General features: G+C 38.1%; 2 protein-coding genes across 4 annotated transcripts in view; both read right to left on the bottom strand.

Annotated features, from left to right (window-relative positions):
* Positions 1-1,503, bottom strand: part of cp110 (centriolar coiled-coil protein 110) — a 15,268-nt gene extending 13,765 nt beyond the window's left edge. The window contains exons 1-3 of one of the 3 annotated variants that reach the window (XM_016258450.1): positions 1,458-1,461; positions 1,166-1,309; positions 993-1,094 (exon numbers count right to left, since the gene is read on the bottom strand). In XM_016258450.1, the coding sequence (XP_016113936.1) occupies positions 993-1,094; positions 1,166-1,294 (231 nt within the window). In that variant the 5' untranslated portion in view covers positions 1,295-1,309; positions 1,458-1,461. Of the gene's footprint in view, positions 1-992; positions 1,095-1,165 lie in introns of all 3 variants that reach the window. The other 2 variants (XM_016258451.1, XM_016258449.1) reach the window with 2 other exon arrangements.
* A 7,199-nt stretch (positions 1,504-8,702) lies between these two features.
* LOC107572051 (transcription factor MafG-like) overlaps positions 8,703-14,770 on the bottom strand; it is a 21,628-nt gene continuing 15,560 nt past the window's right edge. Inside the window, exons 2-3 of the mRNA XM_016258452.1 lie at positions 11,983-12,050; positions 8,703-11,137 (exon numbers count right to left, since the gene is read on the bottom strand). Of these exons, the coding sequence (XP_016113938.1) occupies positions 10,658-11,137; positions 11,983-12,018 (516 nt within the window). The 5' untranslated portion in view covers positions 12,019-12,050 and the 3' untranslated portion in view covers positions 8,703-10,657. The remainder of the gene's footprint in view (positions 11,138-11,982; positions 12,051-14,770) is intronic.

The following is a 14,770-nucleotide window of genomic DNA, read 5'->3' as shown; positions in this document are numbered from 1 at the left end:
GAGAGAGGAGTGTGTGAGAGAGAGAGAGAGGAGTGTGTGTGAGAGAGGAGTAGGAGAGTGTGAGAGAGAGGAGAGTGTGAGAGAGAGGAGTGTGTGAGAGAGAGAGAGAGGAGTGTGTGTGAGAGAGGAGTAGGAGAGTGTGAGAGAGAGGAGTGTGTGTGAGAGAGGAGTAGGAGAGTGTGAGAGAGAGGAGTAGGAGAGTGTGAGAGAGAGAGAGTGCACTTGGATGGGGTAAAAGCAGAGCACAAATTCCAAGTATGGGACACCACACGTCACTTTCTCAGAAAACAAGAATTCTAATCTTAAAGATGTAGTTCACTTCCAGAATAGAAATCTCCTGATCATTTACTCGCCTCAATGTCATCCGAGATGTTCACGTCTTGCTGTCTTCAGTCGCAAAGAAATGAAGGTTTGTGAGGAAAGCGTTCCAGGATTTTTCTCCATATAATGAACTTCAATGGAGAGCAACTGAAGATCAAACCGGTTTCAGAGCCGAGCTCTACAGGATCCCAGCCGAGGAATAAGAGGCTCGTCTAGAGAAACCATCGCTCATTTTCTGAACAAATTAACATTTATATAGTTTTTAAGCACAGATGCTGGTCGTGCACTAGCTGGACTTCACACAAGACGTAATCACGCTGTAGAGCTCGGCTCTGAAACCGGTTTGATCTTCAGTTGCTCTCCATTGAAGTTCATTATATGGAGAAAAATCCTGGAACGCTTTCCTCAAAAACCTTCATTTCTTTGCGACCGAAGACAGAAACATCTGGAGTGAGTAAACCATCAGGAGATTTTTATTCTAGAAGTGAACTAATCCTTTAAGCATGTTTAAATATTTGTCACTTTGTGCAGTGCATGCTGGGATTTATTATATGTGGATGGTGTAAAGAGTCTCTATATGAGGATAAATCAGAGGGAATAAAGACAACAGCTGAGCTGAAGCACGTTATATAAACATAAACAGTATCATGTCCATGATAAAGCAAACTCACGCTGATGCGAGACTCTTCCTCTCTCCTCCTCTTCATCTTCATCATCAGACTCACAGCTGCTTCTCTCAGTCGTCTCATCTCGTCTCGCTGCAGCTCATTAAGCTGATAAACACACACTCATTAACATACCTGCATATATAATGAGATGATGAGGATGAGGATGAGACTCTTACCAGAGGAGGAAGAACACGAGCTCCACGAAACACGATCACTGATGAAGGCGTGACGGGTTCTTCATCATCTTCATCTTCATCATCATGAGGGTTATAACGGCTCCGGATGAAATCTTCGTAACTCTCCATGCCACTGAAACACAGCTGAAGAGATCCCGCACGCGAAACCGACAGAAACACGATGTGAAACTCGACTCGGAGCTGTTCGCTATCTCTGTGAGACTTCAGCAAACCACTTTACTGAAGTCTTTAACTGCGTGAAGCAGAAGTTTTAACGATAGGTCGTGTTTACCTGCGCTGTGTTTACACTCGAGCGCTTCCGCTCACAGTAACGACCGTTAAACCCGGACTGGACTTCCTCTTCAGGCGGATCCGGACTTTGTTTTTAATTCCGTTCGTTTAAATCTAAACAACATTTCAACGTTTAGCGTAAAGATGTAATTGGTTATTCCGCTAATATTCTATTACAGATCTCGGTTTAGTTCGTCAGTTAAACAAAGTCATGTTTTACCTCAGTATCCAGTCCGCGTTTTACCGGACGCCGCATTCAAGCGCTCATATGAGCGGGAAAGCGGCGCCCCCTGGAGACCCGGATGAGCGGGTGACGTCAGTGTTATTCAGCATATCTAAAGACAAAACTAATTTCATTAAATGGCGCTGAGCTGACTGATTAAATAAATGCAATAACAAACAATATTTGTACTATTTTTCAAAAATAAAATAGCACCTAGAGGAAATTATTATCGGCAAAATGTATTTTTTATTTAAATGTAACTACGTTTTTACATCATCGGATATTATTGTGTATTATGAAAACAAATACGTTGTTTATTTATATTGCACTATGTATAGCAGCGCTATGTAACTTTAGGCGCTCTAGCGGTTAATAAACAGAACTGCGTGCGTCTGGCGGAAGAACATTGTAGCCGGAGCTACTTTCCTGTGTTTATGTCTATGGCGCATCACGCAGGCATGTGTTACTCCGCAGCAGCACCTACCCGAGCCAGCCTAAACTAGTCCGAATATAAACACTTATTATAGGTGACCTGCAGTGATTCAGGACGAGCCAAAAACATTCTTTGGAAAATGAATTCATGGTGTACTCGCTTATTATATACATTTAGTTAATTTTGAACACAAATAAGTTACAGACTGCAGCTTTAACCAGGAAAGAACCTCACTGAGATTAAAAATCTCTTTTACAGGTGTCTACTTTTAAAAATATATAAATGACATTTAAGTACTAGTACTATACTGAGTTCAGAAATATTACAATGCATGATTTGAAGCTTTAATAAAAAGCATAAACCATTACGTTAGCCATAAAATTAAACAAATGAACTCACTAGAATTAGTTTATTACATAATAATAATAATAATGTAACATTGTTACTGATGCTGAGTGATCTAATACTGACCAATCAGCAGCCAAGATTCAGATGTTATTGTAATGCTTGAGCTAAAACCAGTCAGAAATATGATGAACTAAATGTAGCCACATAATGCAAAAGTGTTGCAAGTAACATATTCTTTTATAAATGTATTTCTGCACATCCTAAACCGAAAGGACGATTTATATTTGGGAAAACTATTTGAAAACTATTTTAAGATATTAATTATCATGGCCTGGAAATAAATAAATACAATTATAAATGTATATAACATATAATAAATTTGATAAATAAAAATATAATTATAAAAATTACAATAAATATATATAACATGTATTTTGTGCACAAAAGGAGATTTTTGGAGTCGTGACCATAAATCCTCAGTTTGTTTGCACTGATGAGAGTGTTTTCTGATTCCACACTGCTGGTCACTTATCAGAAGAGTGCAGACACTGATGAAGATGAAGATGAGGGTCAGAAACACGGCTGTAAACACCGATCGCTCTCACAGACGTCCCTCAAGACTCTGTCAGGTTTTACTAATGTCAGGCCAAAAATACGCCGCCGAGAGCTGCTTCAAACTAGGTCATCTGCTACCTTTCTGTCTTTCTGTCTCTCGCTCGCTCGGGGTCCGTGAAAAAATCAAATCAAATAAAATGTGGCTATGCTATTCACGGCACACCTAAAAAAAAAAAAAAAAGGCTTCAATTCAGGAATATTTCTTATGCGTGTTAAATTAGGTCATTAATGCCACACTCCTCAGACATAAAACCCACAAACCAGCTGTTTTTCAAAATGTGTTTATTAGTCATATACAAAATAAAGTAAGCTGTATATCAACAAACATACAGTATATACATCAATAAATGAAAGACGCCCCAGATACAGTTAATTTCATCGTTATATATACCAATACATTATATTACTTATCTACAGATTGCAAAAGTACAATAACTTAGTTGATAAATACTTACAATTAAATGGACTTCCACGGTATCTATACTTCCCATACGAAGAGCTATGATATCTTAATTTAATACACCCCATACAGAAAAACAACAGAACTAATTTTCTTTTTTTTTTAGACGAAAAAATCCACAGCAATTTATAGCTTGACACATTTCTGACCGAGTCACAAAAGAAGGGGGGGAAAAAAGCTCGATTCGAGAATATTAAGAAGCTGAAGTGCGTCTAAAATCATGTTATTTCACCTACAGAGAACATAGACAGAGCTCTTTCCTCGTGTTATTGATCAGAGTTGAGGAAGAGTCACTGAAACCCATCTGTTTAGCAGCAGGATGAAGAGCTGATGACTGAAACCTTTCAATGCGAACAGCACAGATCAACTCTGAGAAGATCCTGCACACTCAGAAAAAAAGGTACGAAAGCTGTCACTGGGGCGGTACCTTTTCAAAAGGCACACCTTTGTACCTAAAGAGTCCATACTGGTACCATAAAGATACATATTAGTACCTAAAGATACATATTGGGTCCCTAAAGATACATATTGGTACCTAAAGATACATATTGGTACCTAAAGATACATATTGGTACCTTAAAGATACCTATTGGTACCTAAAGATACCTATTGGTACCTTAAAGATACCTATTGGTACCTTAAAGATATCTATTGGTACCTTAAAGATACCTATTGGTAACCTAAAGATACATATTGGTACCTAAAGATACATATTGGTACCTAAAGATACATATTGGTACCTTAAAGATACCTATTGGTACCTTAAAGATACCTATTGGTACCTAAAGATATCTATTGGTACCTAAAGATACATATTGGTACCTTAAAGATACCTATTGGTACCTAAAGATATATATTAGTACCTAAAGATATATATTAGTACCTAAAGATAACTATTGGTACCTAAAGATATATATTAGTACCTAAAGATACATATTGGTACCTAAAGATACATATTGGTACCTTAAAGATACATAATAGTACCTAAAAGGTACAAAAGTGTACCTTTTGAAAAGGTACCACCCCAGTGACAGCTTTTGTACCTTTTTTTCTGAGAGTGTAGACTCGTTTTTTTCCTTCAACCTGAAATGAAACGTTTTAATGCGCGTCCCACGAGGCCCGGGAGAGAGAACGAGCAGAAGCACATCGGGCCGTGACAAGAGCGAATAAAAGTCAAGATAATGTGGAAGTCTGAGAGTTTGCGGGAGAAGTAGGACAAAGCCAAGGATTCAAAGGTAGCTCACGCTTTGCCCGGCAACAGATGATCAATCGCCGGTGAATCCCGTCACAAACCCGCTGCATCCATGACGAAGAACTATCAGCAGATCGGACTGATTTTACAGAGATTCAGACGAGCTGTGTGTCTGAGAGCTTTGGCAGGATTGCACTGCAAAAGATGCTCTTCCTCAGTATTTTTGGCTTGTCTTCCAGAGCAAATGTCTAAAGATTGCTAAAATCAACATGCATTCATTTGAGATGCATAAAAAACATCAAGTCTGAGAAATTAAGTGAGTTTATGCTTAAAACAAGGAGAAAAAAATCTGCTGATGGGAAGGAAACAATTAGTTTTTAATTTGAATTCAGTCGATTTTTCTGACTCGTCGGCAGATATTTGTTCTTGTTTTAATCTTAAATGCATTTAAAGATTTTAAGTCCTGTTTTCTGAAAAATGCTTTCAAAATTAAGTGAGCTTATGCTAAATACCAGAAGAAATAAATCTGCTTAATTCATAGGAAAACAAGATCATTTTTCTGACCCCATTGGCTGATTTTTGTCTTGTTTTAAACACAAACTCGCTTAAGATTTTGAGTCCTATTTTCTGGAAAATGCATCAAAATTAAGTAAGTTTATGCATAAAACAAGAAAAATATCTGCCAATGGGGTTTATTGTTCTAACCCTGCTGACAGACATTTGTTCTTGCTTTAAACAAACTCACTGAAGCTCTTTAGTCTTATTTTCTGAAAAATGCATACAATTAAGTGAGCTGATGCTTATGTTTTCTTGTTTTACACATAAACTCCATTAAGATTTTAATGCATAAAAAACATCAAGTCTGAGAAATTAAGTGAGTTTATGCTTAAAACAAGGAGAAAAAAATCTGCTGATGGGAAGGAAACAATTAGTTTTTAATTTGAATTCAGTCGATTTTTCTGACTCGTCGGCAGATATTTGTTCTTGTTTTAATCTTAAATGCATTTAAAGATTTTAAGTCCTGTTTTCTGAAAAATGCTTTCAAAATTAAGTGAGCTTATGCTAAATACCAGAAGAAATAAATCTGCTTAATTCATAGGAAAACAAGATCATTTTTCTGACCCCATTGGCTGATTTTTGTCTTGTTTTAAACACAAACTCGCTTAAGATTTTGAGTCCTATTTTCTGGAAAATGCATCAAAATTAAGTAAGTTTATGCATAAAACAAGAAAAATATCTGCCAATGGGGTTTATTGTTCTAACCCTGCTGACAGACATTTGTTCTTGCTTTAAACAAACTCACTGAAGCTCTTTAGTCTTATTTACTGAAAAATGCATACAATTAAGTGAGCTGATGCTTATGTTTTCTTGTTTTACACATAAACTCCATTAAGATTTTAGATCTTCTGATCTTCTGAAAAATGTATCAAAATGTATCCGCTGGCAGATAATTGTTCTTGTTTTAAGCATAAACTCACTTAGTATCATTTCCCCAAAAACATATCAAAATGAACTATTTTTTCTTCCATGTGTCTTTGTACAGCAAAAGACAAAAGCACTAAAAGTAAGAGAATGATTTTCTTCAGCGTTCGCTCGGCCTCGTGGGACGTGGCACTGTTTCTAACAGGGATTCAAATGAACTAAACGCTCGGTTTCAGAGCCCTTGTTGGGCAAATCTGGCGCTTTCAAAATTAAGTGAGCTTATGCTAAATACCAGAAGAAATAAATCTGCTTAATTCATAGGAAAACAAGATCATTTTTCTGACCCCATTGGCTGATTTTTGTCTTGTTTTAAACACAAACTCGCTTAAGATTTTGAGTCCTATTTTCTGGAAAATGCATCAAAATTAAGTAAGTTTATGCATAAAACAAGAAAAATATCTGCCAATGGGGTTTATTGTTCTAACCCTGCTGACAGACATTTGTTCTTGCTTTAAACAAACTCACTGAAGCTCTTTAGTCTTATTTACTGAAAAATGCATACAATTAAGTGAGCTGATGCTTATGTTTTCTTGTTTTACACATAAACTCCATTAAGATTTTAGATCTTCTGATCTTCTGAAAAATGTATCAAAATGTATCCGCTGGCAGATAATTGTTCTTGTTTTAAGCATAAACTCACTTAGTATCATTTCCCCAAAAACATATCAAAATGAACTATTTTTTCTTCCATGTGTCTTTGTACAGCAAAAGACAAAAGCACTAAAAGTAAGAGAATGATTTTCTTCAGCGTTCGCTCGGCCTCGTGGGACGTGGCACTGTTTCTAACAGGGATTCAAATGAACTAAACGCTCGGTTTCAGAGCCCTTGTTGGGCAAATCTGACGCTCATCATCAATCGCTGCGATTATTCACGGACGACAACTTCAAGGACAGAAAACTAGATTCCTACCGAGAGGTCGTGACCCCTCCCTAACGCCAGCTCATTTGCATATAGTTCACTTTTAACACCGAGTCACCACGACGACCATAATGACAACAAACGTGAACGAGCCGCTCCTCGTGGAAGAGAACTTCAGCAGAGGATCAGGAGCCTCATTATTGGGCAGTAGTGCTACCTGACACACGACACGCCGACGACAATCACATCATCATCATCATCGTTTGCGAGGAAGCTAGAATTTTTTTTGTCTTCAAAACCGTTCGATACATCGCCTATAGAAACGCCACAAAACCGCCACAGCCGATAGGAGAGACGCTACCATTGGTTACGAAAGCAATGCCGAAGACTTGGTTACGAAACGATTTGACGCCAGTCAGAGGAAGATATTTCTGTTGACTTACATCGAGATTAAAAAACCCAGTCGTACAACGAATCCGTTCTTAAAATGCCAGATCAGTGGAAATCACTCGAGAAAAATCCCGTTCAAATCATGTTCAGATTGTCAGAAGATTAGACTAAACGATAAACAATCCTGTGCTGCAATAAATCACTTATCAGAGCATCAATGCTCGCAATCACTGCAAATATCAGCTTCTGAGTTACATAAACCCTCACATCTTTACAAAAGATTTCGTGACATCATGTAAAAACAGGCGAAATGTGATTAAAATGTCATTTAGATTGCAGTCGTGCACTTATGATGCATTTTATAAACGCTTCAGTATTTTGTGAGAGCATGTAGAGCTAAATCAAATCACTGTCATCAACAAGTAAGTTTGCAAAAGAGCAGAAAATTTCCCCCAAAACGTTTTTTAAACTTTTTTTTGGGAAAGTTTCTGAAAATGTACCTGACATTTTCCACCACTTTGCGACCCTATCAACAACAAAGCAACACGTGGATTCATTTTAGCATTACATGCATTATAAATAAAAATATATATATATAGATCCCGCACACTACTCAAGTTTGCATAATCAGAGAAATTCTAATGAGCAACGTTTTGGTCAATAATCTTTCTCAGGCTCACAAAACATGCAAAAGTGTGAGCACATCATTTAAATCGAGTACAATCAGCTGTTAGTAATAAATACACTTAATTTTAATATTTTGTTAGTGTACATTTTTGTAAACATTTTTTAATTTAAATAATTAATTTTAATTTTTTTGTGAATGTGAATTTTTGTAAACATTTTAATTTAAATAATTAATTAATTAATTTATATTTTTTGTGAATGTGAATTTTTGTAAACATTTTAATTTAAATAATTAATTAATTAATATATATATATATTTTTTGTGAATGTGAATTTTTGTAAACATTTTTTAATTTAAATTATTTATTTATTTTTATTTTTTGTGAATGTGAATTTTTGTAAACATTTTTAAATTTAAATTATTTATTTATTATTTTTTTTAGTGAATGTTAAGTTTTGTAAATATTTTTCAATTTAATTAATTAATTAATTTTTATTTTTGTGAATGTGAATTTTTGTAAACATTTTTCAATTTAGATTATTTATAAATTTTTTTGTGAATGTGAATTTTTGTAAACATTTTTTAATTCATTTAATTTATTTTTTCCTTCCAATTGGAGGCATGGCGATTTCTTACTATGAGCTGACTGCCCTCAATTAAAATGATGTGCTCACACTTTCATATGTTTTGTAAGCCTGAGGAAGGTCAACTGAAATTGCTCATTAAAATTTCTGTGACCATGCAAACATGTCTTTTCTAGTTTATATTGTAATTTAACTAGAGAAATTGCTGATTTATCGGGCATGTGAGGAACTACATATTTTTTTAGCGTTATGTGCATTGCAATAAAAACAATTTCAGAGTCCGAGGATGCACAGAACTGTAACATAATTACAGTCTAATAATTACAGTAATTCCGAAGAGATGTGAACGCAGCATTACAACAGCTGAGTTTTACTTTTTTTCTTAATGGAGAAACAATTAGGCCAAAAAGAAAAAAAGAAGAGAAAAATGCATATAACGTCCTGAAACCTTTCGGACGAAACCTTTTTAAAGGTTTTGAGCAGCGTCGCAGCAAGATTTTAACCAGTGCAGACAGAGTCACTTCCCTGGCATTTAAAGAAAACAACCCGAAAAAAGAAGAAAAAAACAACAACAAATATAATATACCATAGCAACATTTTACACCAAAAATATATAAAAGTCACACGTCACATAAAAGGACTCAAACGCAGGCGATGCGGCCGCGTCCCAGAGATCCCTGCGCTCGCGTCCCGTCCACTTAAACATGGAGCGCACAAACGCTCAGAGGGGATTCTGGGTAAGCGGCGCTCATCGCACGCATTCGTCTGAAATCAGAAGATAAGAGCTTCACATCCACGTCGTAAACAACACCGCCACCTCACCAGTACAAATCACACCACACGCGCTACTCCACAGTTTGACGCGCCTAGCCACTAGAAAAAGCTATTGACTTCAATAGTTAAGCCACTTTTGGTACAATTGCAAAAAAGAGAGCTATCAAACAACTTTATATTTCTTTTTTTAATTGTTTTATAAATAATGCAAGATACTCTGTCATTTTTTTTTATATAAAATTCAAGACTCCACCATATAGACAAAGATTCTTAGAATACGTTACGCAACGTCACAGCAAGAAAGTTATGGTAAAGCTTGTGAGATTCACCAGTTTATGTCACGCAACAGTCTGTCCTTCAAAAACAGAAACTTGGATTTTTTTTTTCTCTCTTTTCTTGTTTTTAGTCCAAAAACTGGCACAGAACACACACACACACAAAAAAAGTATACAACTCTCTGGATTTACAGACAACGACAGACATGATAGCCTTCAGCGTGAAGGTCGCACAGCATGAAATAAACAACACAAGACCTCATATAACATAAACCTGTTATTGCCTTGCCAATAAAAACAATCTCCTGTCCTGAAACGGACGACTGGAGCGCATAAACTGGTGTCAGATATTCTGATAGCTACCATATGAACAACATCAGCTGATTTGACTCCGCCTCCTCTCCTCCTGCCCGTCAGCGATTGGTCAGTGCATAAATGAGGCTCAGGTAAAGGCAGCTTCTCATTAGCTGATACTCTCTTACCGCGGAAAGCTTTTCCTTCAGACGGTGGAAGAGTTTTAAAGTGTTTTGTGCCTGCAGTCCGTAAACCAAAGGACGGAAAAATGGCGCAACAGCACATACGAAGAGAAAATCAACACGAACGCTGTATAAAAAGTACAATATTACAATGACAAAGAAAACACTTGGACCCCATGTGAAACGCACGATACAAAGTCGCCGATGTTTGTACAAAAATTACAAACCTCACAGCAATACAACACACATCCACCAGGAAAATTTGGCTGCATGGTTTTAGATTCGAGTTTAGCAATTTGGAGATCGTTTTGGAAGCCCAAGTGAATTGACCGTCCTAGATGTGCTTTCCTTCGTTTGTAACCCAGAAAAAGCCCACATTAGAGAGTACTGAAGGGGTTTTCCATCAGGAGCGTCCCGCACCTAAACCCTCATGCACTGACCAACCCTTGCTCTCTGTGCGCTACTAAGACCTCGCATTGGTTTTCGATTTAACTATCGTGATAACACTGGTGGCTCCCACCTTCCCGGGAACGAAGGGCCCGATGACGGAGGCCAAGGGCCCGCGGGGGGATACGGGGACGGCTGCGTTACAAACCGGGGCCACGGGCCCTCGGGCCACAGTTCTGGCGAAGCTCTGCAGAGCCTCGTATTTGGAGCGCAGCGCGTCCAGCTCCACTTTCATGCTGGCGTTCTCTGAAGCCAGCTTCTCCACTTCCTGCTGAAGCTCCGCCTTCTGCCTCTCAAGCTCCTCCTTCTGCGTGACGCGCTTGACGCGGCAGCTGGCGGCGTAGCCCCGGTTCTTCAGCGTCCGCCGGCGCTGCTTCAGCTGAAGGATCTCATCTTTGGTCAGGCCGCGCAGGTGCTGGTTGAGCTCTCGGACCGACATGGACACCAGCTCATCGTCCGTCAGGCTCGTCCCGTTCTCGCCGGGCTCCCTCTTCACCTGAGGGCCCAGGAAAGAGATACGGACAGGGAATGTTAATTAACATTTAGAAGACATTTACAAGAACACAAAAACAATGTTTTGAAGTGGTTTTGGTTCCCATTGACTTCCATTTATATGGACAAAAAGTACAATGGAAACCAAAACTCTTTGGTTCCCAACATTCTTCAAAATATCTTCTGTTGTGTTCTTCTAAATATTTTAAAGAATGTTTGGAACCAAAGAGTTTTGGTTCCCATTGGCTTCCATTATATGGACAAAAAGTACAATGGAAGTCAATGTGGACCATCAACTGTTTGGTTACCAACATTCTTCAAAATATCAGGTTTGGGATGACACAACAGTGACTAGATGATGATCATTAATAACATGAAAGAAGTCCACCCAAAAATTAAAATTCTGCCATTATTTACACACCCTCATGTCATCAAACAGTTTTGGTTCCCATTGACTTCCATTGTATTTTTTGTCCATATAATGGAAGCCAATGGGAACCAAAACCGTTCGGTTACCAACATTCTTCAAAACATCTTCTTTTGTGTTTTTCTAAATGTCTTCTAAATATTTTGAAGAATATTGGTAACTGAAAAGTTTGGGGGGGTTTTTTGACTTCCATTATAGGGAATGGAAGTCAATGGGAATCAAAACTCTTTGATTGACTATTTGATGAATATGTGTCCATTGGTTACCATTGTACTCTTTGTCCATATATTGAAATTCAATGGGAACCTAATGTGTTTGGTTACCAACATTCTTCAGAATATAATTTTTTGGTGTTCTGCATAAGAAATAAAGCCATTTTCATTTCTGGGAGGACTACCCTTTTAAAGACAGACTGCGCTCACCTTCAAGGCCTTGTTTCCTTTGTTAGTGGTCGTCATGCCACGAGGAACCGCTGCCAAGCCACGCAGATCTACAAAACAAACACGTATTAGACTGTGGGACACTGGGAATCTAGAACATGTGACGTCCGGTCAGGGCGAAACTCGATTTATCATGTAATAGAGCTTCATATGAGCTCAAGGATGAGAAACAGCAAGTGAAAGCAAAATAGTTTTGATATCTCCTGCCACGTGTGAAAGGAACCAGCCACCTTACTCTGAGAGAAAAAGATGTCCAGAAATGAGAGGGTGGACAGAAGGATTTGATGATTAACCGAGTCGAATGCAGCAGATAGATCTAGCAGAATGAGAACGGAAGATTTGGACTCCGCTCTTGCACTCCTTAGCACTTCAGTGATTGAGTGTTTCAGTTGAATGGCCACTTTTAAAATCCAGATTGGTTATTGTCCAGCTGATTGTTCTGTGAGAGGAAGGTTGAAAATGACGCGTTCAAGTGATTTTACTATGAAAGAGAGGGGAGACCACAGGCCTGTAGCTCTCAACAAGTGAGGGGTCTAATATAGGTTTGTTAAGCAGTGGGGTTACCCGAGTCTGCTTGAATGCGGTGGGAAAAATGCCTGTGAGAAGAGATGTTGATGTTGATGATGTGTGTGAAGAAGGCAGAAGTGCAGGGGAAATAGCTTGTAGATGTGAGGAGATTGGGTCTAGAAGGCAGGTGGTAGGGTGGCTGGAGAGAATAAGTTTAGATTTTTTAAAGACTAAAAACTACTTCAAACTGAAAATCTTAAAGGAGACATATTATGCCCCTTTTTTACAATATGTAATATAAGTCTCTGGTGTCCCCAGAATGTGTCTGTGACGTTTCAGCTCAAAATACTCCACAGATCATTTATTATATCATTTTGAAAATGTCTATTTTGAGTGGAAGCAGGAACACAGTTTTTCGTGCCTTTCTCTTTAAATGCAAATGAGCTGCTGCTCCCCGCCCCCTTTTTCAGAATAGAGCTGCGCCTTTACAGCTCGTACCTGCTAAAAAACATCTGTTTAATGTTAGTCGCTTGTGAAATCACAATAACGGCGCCGTGGGTGTAAACTTACAAAATTTTCATGATATGTCACCTTTAAAACTATTTAAATCCTACATTTTTCTAAACAGTTTCGTAAACTAAACTTTCAGACTAACTGGTCTACAAACGTCACTATCTAGTTAATATTTGATACATTGTGCAGCACTAATAAGACCTGCAACAATATTCACTCGTTTGTAATCATCAGTGTTTTCATACGTCATTCATAATCAGAAAACTCATCAGCAAAACATGATGGAGAATGAAAGAGGACAGTGGCAGAAGAGAACCCCTGATGAGATCACATGCACACACACACACACACACACACACACACACGTTTACAATGGCTCTCATTGAGGTATTTGGTGGTGCGCGGCGTGATGAAGGGTCGTCATTGTCCGTCAGCGGCATCATGGGATACGGTGAGCGTGATGCTGCACATTCCTAAACTCTGTGAGAATCAGCAGCTCATCTGATCCTGAATCACACGTGAACTTCACAGCACGCAAAGATAAAACTGCGTCAGAAACCCAATGCATTCTGTGTAAATGCAAAACATAGTTAAAAATCACCTAGTCAGTGGTTTGTCTCAATACAAGCCCTGTATAATTAGGCTTCATTATTCAAGTAATTAGGCTAAAAATAAACTCTGCGCTGACCTAAGTGACTAGTTAACCATCCTGACCCGTCCCCGATGTGTGTGTGTGTGTGTGTGTGTTTAAGACAGTTCCTGGAAGTTGATTTAGAGAGAATCCTCCTTTCAGTGACGAGACAGACAGACAATTCATTCAGTCTTTGATGCCTATTAAATTAGTTAAATTCCATTTTTTCCACAAATAATTTTTTTTTCTGGATTCCATTTTAATTCCATTTTAGTAATTAAAAAAGATGTAAAATCAACTGAATTCATTCAAATTTAACAATTTAACTGAAATCAGTTCTATTTTTCCTGTCAGTGAGACTGAAGGACACACACACACACACACACACACAGACAGTCAGCTCTCACTGTGTGTAAGTTCTGTGAATGTAACTGACTAACAGACAGACAGAGGCTCCTCTAACCCATCATGTATCCTGACACTGAATAGAATCACATCAAAGGAAGTCACAACATCAGCAGGGGAAGCTACACGACTCTACAGATACACTCAAATGAGACTGAAGGACAAACACACACACACACACAGTGCCTCATCAGAGTGAATCTGAGTGGGCGGGGTTTTTGTTCCCCCTCCATCACTGTGTCCACCAATCACGCGTGCTCATCGAGGAGGGCCTGCCGTGATTGGACACATCAGTATATTTACATTGCTATTGAAGATTTAATTCAGAAAAGAAAAAACATTTTAGAAGATATCCGAGTTACATTTACATTTAAGCATTTAGCAGACGCTTTTATCCAAAGTGACTTACAGTGCATTCAGGCTATACATCTTTTTTACCAGTATGTGTGTGTTCCCTGGGAATTGAACCCACAACCTTTTGTGCTGCTAACGCAATGCTCTACCACTGAGCCACAGGAACACAAATTTCAGCAGTTAATGTCTTTTACATTAAATTAGTAATATAATTGTCTTAATATCATTACGTTAAACTATTAATTTAGTGTTTTGAAGTGAAGAGCTGAGTTTGTGTGTGTACCTGATGATTATGTTTAACGTTGGACTTCATAAAGTTCCTGACATGACGGCATCATTCACGTGTGTGTGTGTGTGTGT

This window comes from Sinocyclocheilus grahami, unplaced genomic scaffold (genome assembly GCF_001515645.1).
Source record: "Sinocyclocheilus grahami isolate Dianchi unplaced genomic scaffold, SAMN03320097.WGS_v1.1 scaffold1687.1, whole genome shotgun sequence".
In the NCBI taxonomy this organism is placed as follows: domain Eukaryota; kingdom Metazoa; phylum Chordata; class Actinopteri; order Cypriniformes; family Cyprinidae; genus Sinocyclocheilus; species Sinocyclocheilus grahami.
Note: the sequence above shows the minus strand (reverse complement) of the source record. Positions and strands in the feature narration are given on the sequence as shown.